Below are 15,127 nucleotides of genomic sequence, written 5' to 3'. Positions count from 1 at the left end.
GACATGTTCTTATGTCATGCTTCACAAGTATAAATTAAAAAGATGAACCCCCGCCCCCTTTGTTATGGTGTGCCCGTTGCTAGTGGCATAATGTGCTTTAACATAAGATTTAGGTTGCAATTGTAAACTGACTTGCCTGGGAGTAAGCCCTATTGAATCCAACAGGACTTACTTCTGAATAGGCACGGTAAGGATTGAGTTGTAAATCATAGTGCAGGGTGCAAACATATCCTTTAGTACACCCCGTTAACCTGAGGCAGAGCAAGCAAGCAAGCATTTGTGCTTATTAAGTTGGAGAGGCTCAATATTACAGGTCTGAGAACGAGGTAAAGCACCAACTAGCCAGTTCCCAGCAAAATCAGTGGGGGCTTCTCAACACTTCACAAGACCAGTTCCTCAGCCAAGCAAAATCCATTTGAAGTGTTTTTCTTTAGCTACTATACAGACTTAATGACTTGCACATAAAAGGTCTTGTACAACAGCTAGCCTGAAGCAACAGTGCACTCTTTGCTCTGTGGCCTACATGGTTCATCAGGTACTAATTAGGTAGCATGTTCTGTCAACGCTTTCATGCTTTTCTTCTATTAATTGATCATTCTGCCAAATTAATGACATTGCTGTACCAGCTTTGAATTCCCTTAGCTCCTTTACCTGTGAGACACGCAGAAGCAAAAGAATACCCCAAAAGGTCACAAGTTAACTGTCCCTGTTCAAGATTTGACGTCAGCGTTAAAAACATTTTGCTGAAAGGTTAATTACATCTACCTAGTCTCTATAAACATCTCCTTGAGACTAAATCATACCCCTCTTATCAAACTAACTAAAAGAACATAACTAGTATACAATATTAGGAGCATGGATATAGCTGAAAAGAATAAAATAGTGTCAAAACACTCGATTAGATATTTAAAAATAGTCTAAAGGAGAAAGGAAAAGGAGTAAAAAGGAAAAAGGAGGGAGAAACAAAGACTGCATGCAATATTAGTTAGCTTTGACTAATTGTAAAAGAAATTAACCCTAAGTGTGACACACTTCTAATTAGCAGGACACAATCACCTTCTCTAGTTGTTTAATAAAAAGAGTTTACACATACATCTGGAAATTTTGCATTTGGACTCAAGGGAGAGAATCATATCTACACATTTCTCAGGGCAATCCTTTAAAGTATGTTTAAAACAGCATTATTTTTACTCACCCTTATGTCCATTCAAACTGCAAGTACAGCAATGTGCACTAAATTATTATTTAAGTCATTATTAACACTGTCACAATTTTTTTTATAAATTTCAAAATCACATATTTTAAAGATATAAGGCATATATTATGAACAATTAGAACATTATAAATAATTGAGACATAATGTTTCATCCATTTTTACACTGCATTAGGACATAAAGTAAAAACAAAACAAAACCAGGGACAAAGAGTTCTCATCAAATACAACACACTACTGCCACCTAATGCATGCTCAAATAATACTTCCAAAGGCACTGAGTTTTCTCCACACTATTTATAAAACAGAGCAATAGCAGTGGACCTATTTATTTCATTTGGTTATCATCTTTTTAATTAATGCTTTCAGATTTATAATTTCTCCCACCCAGATGTTTCCCTTAGACAAGCATAAACATACATTCTTTCAAATATACAAGCTAGGAAGTAGGGACCACAAACTCTGCAGATGAACAAAAGCAAAGCATTTCAATTGCAGCAACAATAAAAAATACACAGAAAATTAGCAAACATGTGCATATCATGAGAAAACGCTCCGTGGATACACAGTGGTACAGTTGCTATTTTGACAGATAGGTGTTATATGGAAAAAACTAACTAATTTCTCAACGTATGAAGAGGTGCTTAGAGAGGGTTAAAAAACACAACCAAACTACCAGGTTCATCTAAGCATGTTCTAATGATCACAAAATGACCTTTTAGTCTTCTTATGGACTCAGTTTTTAAATCTGATCTCTCTGAGTTCACATCACCAACCTACAAGTTATGACTACTGCCTCAGTGAGGTTCTGAACTCATTTAAATACACATATACCTCTAGACATAAAACCTCAGTTTGGGCTTCAGTGCAGCTGTACACATAGTAGGTACAATTAACAGCATTGCTGACTTTCCCACTGGAAAATCTCTCAGATATTTCAAGAACACTACAAATTCATCAGTCTCTGAGGGTGGACCATCTAAACGGGCCCACAACACTTACAGGGGGGAATTGCCATCATCAGTTCAAACTTAACCAGATAATGGTCAGACCCTTATCTTCAATCTATCCCTCATATTGATAGTGGTACAAACTACATCGAGGGTGCGTGCCCTGCCTGGTGCGTTTAGAAAATAATAACAGTAACAACAACAACAAACAACAATTTTATTATTTATACCCCACCCATCTGGCTGGGTTTCCCCAGCTACTCTGGGTGGCTTCCAGAAAAATAAAAATAAAAATAAAATGCCAAACATTAAAAATTCCCTGACACAGGGCTGACTTCAGATGTCTTCTAAAAGTTGCATGGTTCTTTAATTCATTGACATCTGATGGGAGGGCATTCCACAGGGAGGGCGCCACTGCTGAGAAGGCCCTCTGCCTGGTTCCCTGTTACTTTACTTCTTGCAGTGAGGGACTGCGAAACATCCATGAAGGATGGAATCCAGACCCAATGGAGACCACTTTGCAGGGGAGGGGTTTTCCTCACTTAAAACATCAACTTTATTCTTTTAAGCTCAAGTTTTACCTCAAGTTTTAAATATGACTTTTTTTAAAAAGGGGGGGACAAATTGTAGTGGGGTGTGTGTTGATCTTCAGTGGCGAAAGTTCTATGGATTGGAGGTTTTCAGACCTGGAAATTGGGAAGACATACTTTGTGACTGGGTTGCACTTCCCCTGAAAGAGTATGTAGTTGGGGACTACTCCTATGGCTTATTATCTGGAACTTGTTAGCCTGCACTGTGCCTTAAAAACATATTTTAAATCTCTGGGCTTTAATTTGTCTTTTACCTGCTCTTATTGTTATTTGTGATCATTTTAGTTGATTGAGTTTTTAGCATTCTATCCTGCCTTAAAATATGTTATGATGAAGGGTGGCTATAAACACACTAGCAAACATATATGCCTCCCTATAACGAAATGCTCTGACATGTCAACAACAATAAAATATTTGATGTTGTGCAGCATTAAAGCAATTCCACATTATGATCAAAATGAGGTCAAAAAGGAAAGAACTGAGGATAAAAACAAGAGAATAATGAGAGAGAGAGAGAGAGAGAGAGAGAGAGAGAGAGAGAGAGAGAGAGAGAGAGAGAGAGAGAGATTTTGCTAGTAATCATTTGCTGGACTTCGGTTCCCCAGCTCTAAAGTTCAAGTCCACATTTACCCTGAACTTACTAGGTGGCCTTGAGCTTAGCATAAATTACCGCATCCTTCTGTAAAATGGAAATAATAGCTTTGTATTCTGGGATTGCTGCATCTCTCTCTCTTAAAATAATCTGGGGGTGGGGAAGTGTAAACATTGAGGGGGTGTCTTTCCCCCAAAGTAGCAATTTCAGTAAACCTTCTTCTCTCTCCTCAGTCCAAATGCAAAATATCCTATCTCACAAGGCTAATATGAGAGTAAGTAGTTATATAAACCAATAACGAAATGTTAACAATGCTACAGAAATGATTCACAACTGTCCTATTAAGCTGAACTACTGAGATCTGCTGACCTACTATTCTCAGTACAGCCCAACATATCCCCATATAAAATGAAACATAGTTTCCTTCCCACAAATACTTTAAAAGTCTCTAAGTCACAGGTGCTAACTTTTTTCTACCTGGAGGGTTTGGCACCTTTCCAAGGGCCATATAGCAGTGCTAGACCTGGCCAAAGTTGTTGTGCCCAATGCACTCACCACACACAAGCAGACCAGCCAGTAGATAGGATGGTCCAGCATCTCCACTGTGCCACTGGGGTAGGAGGCTCTCCTCCAGCCCCAGCACGGTCTTGGGGAGCACTGCTGCATAAGACAAAGCATGTCTGCACTCATGCATTTCATAGAACATTACCTAATTAATGAAATGTGTAATATTTGGAGATGTATGGCTTGCACGCAAACATTTTTGTGGGTGATCACTGACCGTTTAAAAGCACGCAATGTCCCTCCTGCATACTCAAAAGATCCAGTGGAGATCCCACTTTGGCTCCATGATACATACTGAACACATTTATAATAAAACATTTCTTATTCCATGAAACTGGGGGAAAATCATTAAATGTAAAATGGAAGAAGCCCTCAAAATGGTGGTGAAAATTGGAAACTTTTCAATGATTAACTATTAATTAAAATCATGAAGTTATGATGATAAAAAGTGGAGACAGCTGGCAACCCTGGAAAAAAAATGTCAGACATGAAATTCTGCAGTGTGTTTTTGCAATAAAAAGAATTCTCTGTTGAACACAAAGCTAACAATGCTACTACTTCAGAAAAATTAGCTTTGTTAGACAGATAATGCACACACATTCCTCAGTCAATACACATACACATTTTGATGTAAACAAACTCTCAGAATACCAATGGCCTTTGAGGAAAGTCTCTTTTCAAATGCAAATGTAAGTCCTTCACTTACAAAGATATAAAGAAGCGGTCTTAGACAACATTTTTGTCCATGGCACAGGTGAAAAGGTCCATCAATATCAGGGCTGAGCTGCAGTTAATAAATTGCAAATTTTAAGCTATTAAAGAAGTAGATGAAAAAAGGAAAATTAGACCTAAGAAGAACTTTCCATTCATTATGTCTGAGTGAAGAGAGGGTAGCCAGAAAGAGTTAACTCTTGTGTTTCTATGTCAGAAGGCAGGGCTTAAAATCCTATGCTAAGAGGTGAGAAGCAACTTCACTTCCCAGGTAAAGATGTTGCCTGAACTTCTTGGAACCTGTGCAACTCTTATTTAAGATATTTATATGCCACTTAGTCATCAGTATTTCTTGGTGGTGTACATAATAATACATCATAGAGAGAACAGAACAATGACAAGTCATCATGAAAGAAAGAAAGACTTTATTAGGGGCCTGAAGTTCAGCAATGTCAGTACCTGAATATTCTCATTAACTTGACCTTAAAAGTTGTTCTTTTTTATAATCATACTGCATATAGAATCACAGGTGAAAATTAGAGGAAAGTCATCACAGAGCAGAACTTAATAAGTCTCAGTCCTTTATATTTAACAGTGTAATCCTAGGTACCGTACTTTTCCATCTATAAGATGCCCCCATGTATAAGACACACCCTATTTTGGGGGCCTCAAAATTTAGAAAATGGGGAGGTTAAGCTTTGGGGGGATTATTTGGGGGGAATGCCAAAAATTTCTCACTCGCCAGAATGCAGCACATAACCACTTGAGTTTCAGAAACCACCTATCAGCTGGCTGTTCACCACTATTAGTCCTCCCGATTGCTGCTGCAGCAGCCAATAGATAGCTGCCCTTGTCACAGCAAGCAGGAGAGTGATTGGTGGACGTTGGCAGCGATCGGGCAGCTAACAGGTGGTTTCTGCAATGCGAGCGGTTGTGTGCTGCGTTCCAGTGTGAGCGATTTTTTGCATCCCTCCCCAACAATCAAGCAGCCACTCGCCGCTTACAATCTCAGGCTTGCGCCAAAAAAACATTCGCCCGTCCCCCCTCAGCACTACCCATGTATAAGACGACCCTAAATTTTGAACCTCATTTTTGGGTCAAAAAAGCTTGTCTTATACATGGAAAAATACAGTAGGTCTATTCATATGCAAGCCCTGCTGAATTCAATGAGACATACATAGGTAAGTGAATAGGACTGCAGCCTTAGTCACACAGAAGGCAAAAAGGGAAAGAGGAAGAAACATGCACAGTTTCTTTCATGAATTTTATATTCTATCTTTGGTTAGAGGTCTGCTAGAAGGCACATATCTGAACTAAGTTATTATCAAAAGAGTGAACTGCATTTTAAATGTGGTAGATATTAAAGCTTTGAATCTTTCAAATATTATCCCCTATAATTGGCATCTATCATTCACTTTTAGAATACACTCAAGTAAATTTGTTCAATACTTTAGAATGTATTATATAATCTGTACCATCAGTTTAAGAAAATAAATCACACAATTTAACCCAATCACAATGGGCACTAACCACTGCCAAAGCTGGCAGGCTTAATTTTAGATCTACCAGCTGTGCTAAGATGCATGTACATGTGACCGTAACACCCCTAAGTTCTCCCTGTCAATTACTTTCAAACAGACAGGCTATCAACTTGAACAACAATCCTGCTGTCAGACAGACCCTGGTTTTAGGAAAACTCAAGTACTCCAACTTTGTTATTTCAGAACTGGCCATTATGGCAATTTAAGTTTTAAAAGCCACTTGTTTGGAAGTAGAAGGGAGGTTTCAAAGAACAAAAGGGTCAACAAATATGGTTTGAAGTGTAGTTTAGCACACAGAAAGACCTTTTCATCCTGGTGTGTCTCTATTCTTAAGTCAGTGACCAGTAAAAATGTTCATATGCTAACACCTGTACATTTTCTTTTTTGCTGAAGCAAATGTGTGAACAATTTTTTGGAGGTTTGGCTGGTAGATAGATAAACCAACAGCGACTATACATTAGTAACTTAGGCCCAATGATCTATGGTCAACATTAAAGAATGAGAGTTAGGATAATATTAAATATGTGTTCCTTCCTCTTGGTTCTTCGCTCTCAAAACTAGCTAATAAATTAAAAGAATGTATGACAAATATATTCATTTGTAATGAATTTTCTTAAGCTAGAAGATCCCAAACAAAATGTTCACTTAAAAGAGGAAGTTACAGAAAATGTAAGTAAGTAAATAACTAAATAAATCAGTGAGGGTTTTAAAAATTAGACCCACCAATTCATATACAAAACACTAATTGCACTTGTTAAAGTAAGAGGATTATGAAACTTGAAGAAAAAAATTAAGACAGAACCAGCAAATAACTGTGCCCTAACTATAGAATGAAATCAACATAACCCTGATTTCAGATGTCACAAATGGACAGCCAGACCCAACAAGATGTACCACAGTAGGGAGCTTCAAAAGCAGAAAACTCATCAGGACTCAGGAAAGTGATCACAAGTATGGGACAAAATAGTGTTTTAAGTGTTTAAAAGATATCATTTCCCTAAAGGATGACAGTGAACACCACAAAAATCTTTTCCAATAAGCAGGTTTAAGTATGAGTGTTTATGAGATAAAACATTAAGTTAAATCATAGCTGGCTAATGGATAACACCACACTCATCCTGGTGAGCATGGTGAACAGATTTATTGAAGTTTGTTGTTAACATTAGTCCCATACAGGTATTCTCCTCCTCACACAATTAGAATTGTGCAAGTGGAGAGTGAGGATGTGATAAGTGCCATATTTTTCGCTCCATAAGATGCACCTTCTCCTGCTGGAGCCTTGGCAATGGGATAGCGCCTGCAGTTCAGTCAGCCTGCCTCCAAAGGCAGCAGCAGCGAAACTGAACTCATCGGCTTTCCTGGCGGCGGTACTAAAAGCTGCCACCACTCTTTTCAATGAGCCTTATCCTCCAGCCGCAACATCTATCTCCCTGGGCAATGTTTGCTCAGATGTTACTTGGCTCTGGTGGTAGAACCTCTCTCTCTCTCTGGCCTGGCATAAAACCACAGCAAACACCTGCTGCAACTACAGCCGCTCCCCGGGAGAGAGGACGCATGGGGAGGGGGGTGGAGAGAGAGAGAGAGAGAGAGAGAGAGAGAGAGAGAGAGAGAGAGAGAGAGCGCTTGTCTAGATCAGGCATTGTTGTTGTTAATTTGTATACTGTCCTCCACCCGAAGATCACAACATAAAAATGCAAAACAAAAACAGAGCAAAAGTGAAATTTGCCGCCTCGCCTTGCAAACAAAACCCAAAAGTGTTGCCTGGCAGCCTTGCTTGCACATCCAAGGGATAAAAAGACCCGTTTCTTCTACAGTGGTACCTCGGGTTAAGAACTTAATTCATTCTGGAGGTCCGTTCTTCACCCGAAACTGCAATTAACCTGAGGTACCACTTAACTAATGGAGCCTCCCGCTGTAGCCATGCAATTTCTGTTCTCATCCTGAAGCAAAGTTCTTAACTCGAGGTACTATTTCTGGGTTAACGGAGTCTGTAACCTGAAGCGTCTGTAACCCGAGGTACCACTGTGCTTCTCGGCAACGTCTCCCTCAGAGCCTTCAGACACACATGGGCATCTGGCAGCTAAACCTCGGTGTAAGAGGCAAATATATTGCTTGGCAGGAGCTCCCCGTCCCAATTTGACAGAGCGCGCAAGGGAGAAAGTCTGCACTGGCTCTTGGCTGCTCTCATGCAAGTCGCAGAGCCCCTCTGACAGAGGGAAATCTAAAGAGTGTTCTAAAGCCCTCTTTCCCCACCTCACCTCTCCCCATCCCCTCACGCGGGCGGGGGACGCTCGTACGGGCGACGTGCCACACCCCCGCCACTCCAGGAACCAAAGTCCCCAGCTATGCTGGGCCAGGGACCACACATTTGCTCCATAAGACGCACAGACATTTCTCCTTACTTTTTAGGAGGAAAAAGTGTGTCTTATGGTGCGAAAAACACGGTACTTCTGTCCCCTCCAGTGTTGCCTCATCACCCTCCAGGGCAGATATCTGTAGAGTGAACCCTGCTGTACTTGTGGAAGCTCCAGACAGGATTTAGTGCCCTGATTATAAAATCATGTGGAGAGTCTCCATGACTATGGCAAGCTTCCCAATGCATGCAGGGCGGCAGTGGTGGCAGCAGTGGCAAAGCACTCAGAGCTACCTAGCATGTTCCTGCTTTCAGTTTCATCATGTGAAGAGAATGCTTAATAGAGCTCTTGAGGGATACAAAAGAGGAAGTGAAGTGAAGTCTGGTGTTCTAAAATTATGCTGAATGACCAAGCTTTTGGCTACCTCAAATCATATTCCCACACCTTCAGGAGAGAGTCCTCTACAATATGGCACAGAATTGTATCTGGGATGCCCAGCATGCATTTATAGAATTGGTTTACCATTCTAGTTCACAGGTATGACAGTTTTTTTGGAACTACTTATTGCACCACCCACCCTGTCTGGTTCATAGACTATACCGTGACAGCATTTCCTTCCTCACCAGTACCCATAAGCAATCTGAGATGGGAAGACAGCCTCAAACCAGTGAGGGATTGTCAAATTATACCAGCAGACATGACAGGATCAGATAGGATACAGAAACCACAGTACTCTTCATCCCTCACGTGCTATGATAGTTGTTTCCCTTTACATCAGGAACACTGATGGGAACACTATAGTAGCAGCAACATATAGAACACATCTATACTCAGTCTCATCTAATACACCTTTACAGTATATACCATTGGGTCTATATTAAAAACACTACAGGACAGATACTACAGAAATTCACAAACAAAGACATTCTACAAATGGAACATACATCCAAACTTAATAAATCTTCACATACTTGTCTTTTAATACCATTATTGCCGCTGAATATACTTTTACAGGGGAAAAAGCCTTTTTTTCAGGCAGTGTCTCATGCTCAGTTTATCCAGTGATGCCAGTCTAGTGCTAGTGACATTATAATTGCTTCCATGGTAGCAAATTGTAAAGTCACAAACACTGATTGATTCATTTCATGCTGCCACAATTCAGAAGGGAAGGTCAGGCATTTTCTTTAATTAAGATAAAGAATTATTTATAAGTTTGAAGAGAATTCTTTTGCCTCGTTTTCATTTCACATGATAAAAAACCCCAGAAACCAGATTCTTTTATATTTTCAGAATGCTGGGAAATGCTACAAAGTGTCAGGGTTATTTAAGGAAGAAGAGAAACCAGTTTCGGTTTTATCTAATAAACTACTTGCACACATGATATAACTAACACTTACTACATTGGACCCTGTTTATGCAACACTTATCAATCAAATGTTATTTTTATTTATTTTGTCTTTTAAGAGGCATGAAATAAACTTACCAATAATATAAGCTTTTGATATTTCCTCTTCAGTTCTATCAAACTGTCCGATGGTTCTGCACCCAGAATGCTATACCAGTCCTTGTTTGGCAACTCTTCAAAAGTCATTGCATTCTAGTATCTGTTTTAATGAAAAGAACAAAAATTAGAAGGCAATCGTGTTTTAAAAATTATTTTTATAATGCATAACTGCAAGCAAAAAACTGAGGCCTTGAACTCAGGACTGGTAATACAGGAGCTAAAATGGAAATTGTGGCTTTTGCCTTAAAGTACAAGAATTCTTTCTAATAAGCACCGATATATATGTATCTATCAAAGACTCTGGGCAAGCATGTAATGAAAATCAAGATTCACATTTTCTCAAAAGAACAATTATTTGAATTGTGGCATCTCATTTTATCTAACTAGCTTTGTGAGCACTTCCATTGAAATTAATTAAGCTAGAGAAGGGTAAATAGATGAAGAACCAGTGTTAGAAACTGGGATACAAAAGCTAGGAGCTAAATGGCTTCTGGGACCTGAGTTGTGGGCACCCAAACAGAATGTTTGTCACCATTACAGGGGGTCAGGAACACTTTTTATTTATTATTTTGATAGGCATGAACTAATACACAATTCACATGACATATTGTTAATATCACATTTTTAACAGAAATTGTTAATATGTGTTTAATTTGGTGTGCACAATAATAATAATGGTACCATACTTCAGTTTTCAAAACACTCAACACTTTATTGTTGAACTCCTAAACATATTGTCTACCCTTAACATATACTTCGAGGCTTTAAAGCACATACATTTCAGTAATCCTTGAGTGTCAGCCAGATGCAAAAAAGGGCATCCAGACCTTTTGAAGTGCTTGCAAATGGAGAATCTTTAGGTGCAAAATGTGCCTGGTGCCCTGCCAATTTCGATCCTTGTGAAGAACTGCATCAAAAACTTATAATCCTCATATTACTGAAGACAATACTCCCAAACTAATCGGCAGAAGTATTGCAGAGCCTGGAAAAAACACTTAACAAGTAATATACAAAATAAACTTTTTAAAATCCAGCATTTAAGTTCACTACATCTGATTTTTATATTTGGGGGGAAAAACTGTAATGAAGTACTGAAACAAACAAACCAACTAACAAATAAAGCTTTTTAAAATATTTATTTCACAGTGCATTAGCTGTGATTGAAGAACTTGCACTATTTTGTACTTTTGTTTCTTGAACAGTAATTTCTAGTTTTGAACTTGTCTTTCGAATTGTGTTTCTTGAACAGTAACTTCTAATTTTGAACCTGAAAGGACTTTGAAAATTAGGAGTAGTTTTAAAAGGGCTAACAATAGAAGTGTCTAAAGTAGCTCTTTGGATCCTAGGACATTAAACACTTTTCTGGTAAAAGAACTCTAGGTGGTGTATATTACCAAGTACTAATCCTACTGAATTCAATGGTATTTACTCCTTAGGAAGCATGCAAGAGATTGCAGCATTACTTGTTGACTAGTACCACTTGGAATTACAGCCTTGAACAAACTTTCCCACCTTCCAAAAAAAAAAAAAGGAACAAAATACTGAAAAGCAAACAGAACCATCTTCCAATCTACTATGCCTAGGATAATGGAAATCCTGATGCCTCCCCTCAGTACAAGCACAAAATGCAATCAGTGTCAGGCAATGGCTAACAGCTCATTACATTAATGAACAGCAGAGAAAGAGAAAGCCTTTGTAATGTGCTGACATGATAATGACAGCTTCTCATTAACTATATACCAGAGAAAATCCAGGGCCAAGGAGACAACGATCCAAGGAACTGGAAGACAGGGGAATAAATATCCATGACTCTCGCAGCAATGGAGATACTTCATGGCCCTTGCAGAAGTCATTTCCTCAACCTGACATGGGCTTTCTGAACTGTTAAGGAAAACACATTTTCATGAAGTGCATTGAAGGACGGGGTAAGAAATGCTTGGTAAGCAACTGGTCCTTCAAAGAGCTTTGAAAATATATTTGGACTTCAATACCCTTCCTCAAAAAACCCTAATGATATTATTCAATAGCAGTACAGTGGAACCTCAGTTTTCGAACGTCTCCAACGAACGTTTCTGCCTTCGAATGGAGAAAAACCGAAAGTAACTGCTTCGGTTTTTGAATGATTTTCAGAAGCCGAACGTGCGATGCAGCTTTTGTTTTGAGTTTTCCTGTTGTACTGAGGCTTCCACTTTCAGTTTCCGGTTTTCAAACGTTTCAGAAGTTGAATGGTCTTCTGGAATGGATTACATTCGAAAACAGAGGTTCCATTGTATAGTGTCACTCTGGGATAATACATCAAGTGATGGGACAGAAGCACTGGTAGCACTGTCTCCAGTTTTTACTGTACACATAGAATTTTAAAAGAAAGGGAACAACATGCGTGTTGTCCTGTATCAAAATGGAATCCGGGTAGCCCTCCATACATTTCAGCTGTCCTTTGTTGGCAACCAAAATTTTGTGGGGGCTAGGACCTGAAGGGGTATAGTCTTGTCCCTTATATAGTGCTGCTTCCCAGAATGGCAACCCAAGCCTGGAGCCATGGGTAAGGTAAGGGAAATCATTCCTGCAATTGTGTACAAAGCTTTGGTGGGTGGTGGAGACATACACCTGAAGGTGAACAACCTCTCAGCCCAATTTCTTCCACCTCTATTACACCTTTGCCAACTAAATACAAGGGCAAACAGTTGATAAGGATATGTCATTCGATCTGTGGCTAATATAGTCTATCAGTGAAGGTTTATACCTCTCATCCCCTTCAGCCAATGTTGAGTGGGGGCATGACAGCACTGATGGCTTTTTTTGGCATTTGTGTGCAGTCAGTTTCTTGCGGCTCCACTGCCAGAATTACTACAGTCTTTCCCACACCCCACCAACTCAAAATACAGAATACCAGCCAATCAACCAGGTATTGTCCCTCACTGTGGTCCAACCAGTGCCTTCCTGGAATTCTGGTAAATACGGTAGTTGAAAAAGGCTTCTCAGCTCTAGGAGTTCCTGGTGAGACAAATTACTTAGATCCATTTCAATCTGGTTTCAGGCCTAGTTATAGGGCAGAAGGTCTTTGGATTCCTTGGTGAATGAACAATAACAGGAGCTGGGAAGGTGGAGTGTTCCTGTTGGTTTTGCTAGAGCTCTCAGCAACTTTTGATACGATTGACCAAAGTATCTTTCTGGGCCACCTTGCTGGGATAGGATTTGGCAGCACTGTTTTACATTGGCTTCAGTTCATCTTGGAGAGACAAGCCCAAAAGGTGACACTGGGGGACTCCTGTTCAATGCCTTGGCTACTGGTCTATGATATCCCTCAGGGTTCTGTCCTCTCCCCCATTACATGAAATCACTGGGAGAGGTTGTCTGGAGTTTGGGGGTTCAGTGCCACCAAGATGTGGATGACACCCAACTCTATCTCTCTTTTCCTTCTAAATCTGAGGAAGCTGTTTCAGTGATAAACAAGTGTCTGGTGTTAATAATGGGCTATGTAGGGCTACTTCTGAAAAGTGTTCAGAAACTTCAGCAGGTCCAACATTCTGTGGCCAGACTGCCAACCAGAGCCAGGTACAGAGAGAACAGAAACTCCTTATTACAACAGCTCCACTGGCTACAAGACCATTTCTGGACATAATTCAATGTCCTGGTTATGACCTATAAAGCCATATACAGTTTGGGCCCAGGCTATCTGAAGGACCATATCTCCCTACATGAATCTGCCCAGGGGAGGCCAAAAAGGACACAGATCTCAGGGCAGCTGCCTATTTATTAATAGGCATGTGTGTTCAATGTCATTTGATGAGCAAAATGTGAGGAGACTTCAGAGTGACTGGGAGATTTATTAAGCCCTTTTCTGTTGTTAATGTCTCCAACTTGAGCATATCCCTTGTGTTCCAAGTCTTTCTGACAAGTGAGCCACAGTCCTCTCAGTCATATCAGTGAGGCAGCAGGTATCCTATTAACTCTCTAGTTTTTAAAGCAAACTTAGCTGTGGACAAATAGAACAGGGAAAAAACAAAGAATCACATTCACAATAGTTTGGCTCTCCCTGTTCCAACTGAAATTTTGTGACTGGTACCAAGCAGGTGTGGCATAGAGATGGGAAGAGACATTTGATTTCCACATCTATCATAGTCCTAGTACCTAAATGGCAACTCTCAACAAGAGTGATGGGAAGCAACAAGGAAATTAAGGCTGCAGAATTATACCCACTTGTAATTAATGGAACTTACTTCTGTGTAGAGACAGGATCACACTGCTTAATCAAGACAAAAGAAATTAGCTCAGTTTGGGGTGACTGTTATAAAGGACTTCTTCGCATAGCATATTGTATGGTGTTGGCCACTGGTTTACACACCCTGTTAAAGGTAATTAGACAAAGCAGGGTTTGAGACCAAAAACCATTACTGTTGTTAGCCTTCACAAACTTAGCTTATTCAGAGGCACACTGCCTCTGAACCTGGAAGTTGCATGTAGCAATCAGCTGACAGATAATTTTCCTTCTGCAGGTTCAGAAGCAAACCAAAATATGCTGATAGAGAAAAACAACAGAAAAGCATTATTGGCCTTAAAACCTGCTTGCGAGCTTCATTATGTAACTGGTTACCATTGTGGGTAGCAGGATGCTACCCACAATTTTTGTTAACCTGTGAACAAAACACAGTGCTTCATAAACCTTAGCAAACGCCACTGTTCTGGAGCATGAATCTTTTTATTCTGCATACTATACAACTGATGGAAAAATGCTCAGTCTAAAAAAGTTTCCAGAGTTGCTTACAAAGTAATGAGATTAGACAAGTGAAAATCATGTCAATAAATCTTTATCAAGGAGATGGGAAAAGACAGTAAGCACTGTTATAGTTTTATTTGTAGGCAGTGAGAAAGAGTGGAAGGAAGGGCCAGTGGCTGGAAATAAGTGGGGAAATAAGTGAGATGGTGGAGACAGGTGGAAAGAATGGAAACGGTAGAAAAATGAGTAGTGAAAATAGATCATCATTATTCAGACCTGCTTAAATTTATATACCACCCTCTATTCGAAAATCACGGGGTGGTTTACAACATAAAAACAAAACATATCAAAAGGAGTAGCCGGAGAAAACAAGAAGTGAATGGAGCTAAGA

General features: G+C 39.7%; 1 protein-coding gene across 3 annotated transcripts in view; it reads right to left on the bottom strand.

Annotated features, from left to right (window-relative positions):
• The window catches only part of DNAJC24 (DnaJ heat shock protein family (Hsp40) member C24), a 40,525-nt gene that overhangs the window by 24,534 nt on the left and 864 nt on the right, over positions 1-15,127 (bottom strand). For 2 of the 3 annotated variants that reach the window (XM_081883350.1, XM_081883349.1), the window contains exon 2: positions 9,999-10,119. In XM_081883350.1, coding sequence (XP_081739476.1) covers positions 9,999-10,106 — 108 coding nt within the window. In that variant the 5' untranslated portion in view covers positions 10,107-10,119. Of the gene's footprint in view, positions 1-9,998; positions 10,120-11,759; positions 11,901-15,127 lie in introns of all 3 variants that reach the window. The other variant, XM_081883351.1, reaches the window with a different exon arrangement.

Source organism: Podarcis melisellensis, assembly GCF_964234715.1.
Source record: "Podarcis melisellensis genome assembly, chromosome: 1".
Lineage (NCBI taxonomy): Eukaryota > Metazoa > Chordata > Lepidosauria > Squamata > Lacertidae > Podarcis > Podarcis melisellensis.
This window is presented reverse-complemented; position numbering and strand designations above follow the sequence as displayed.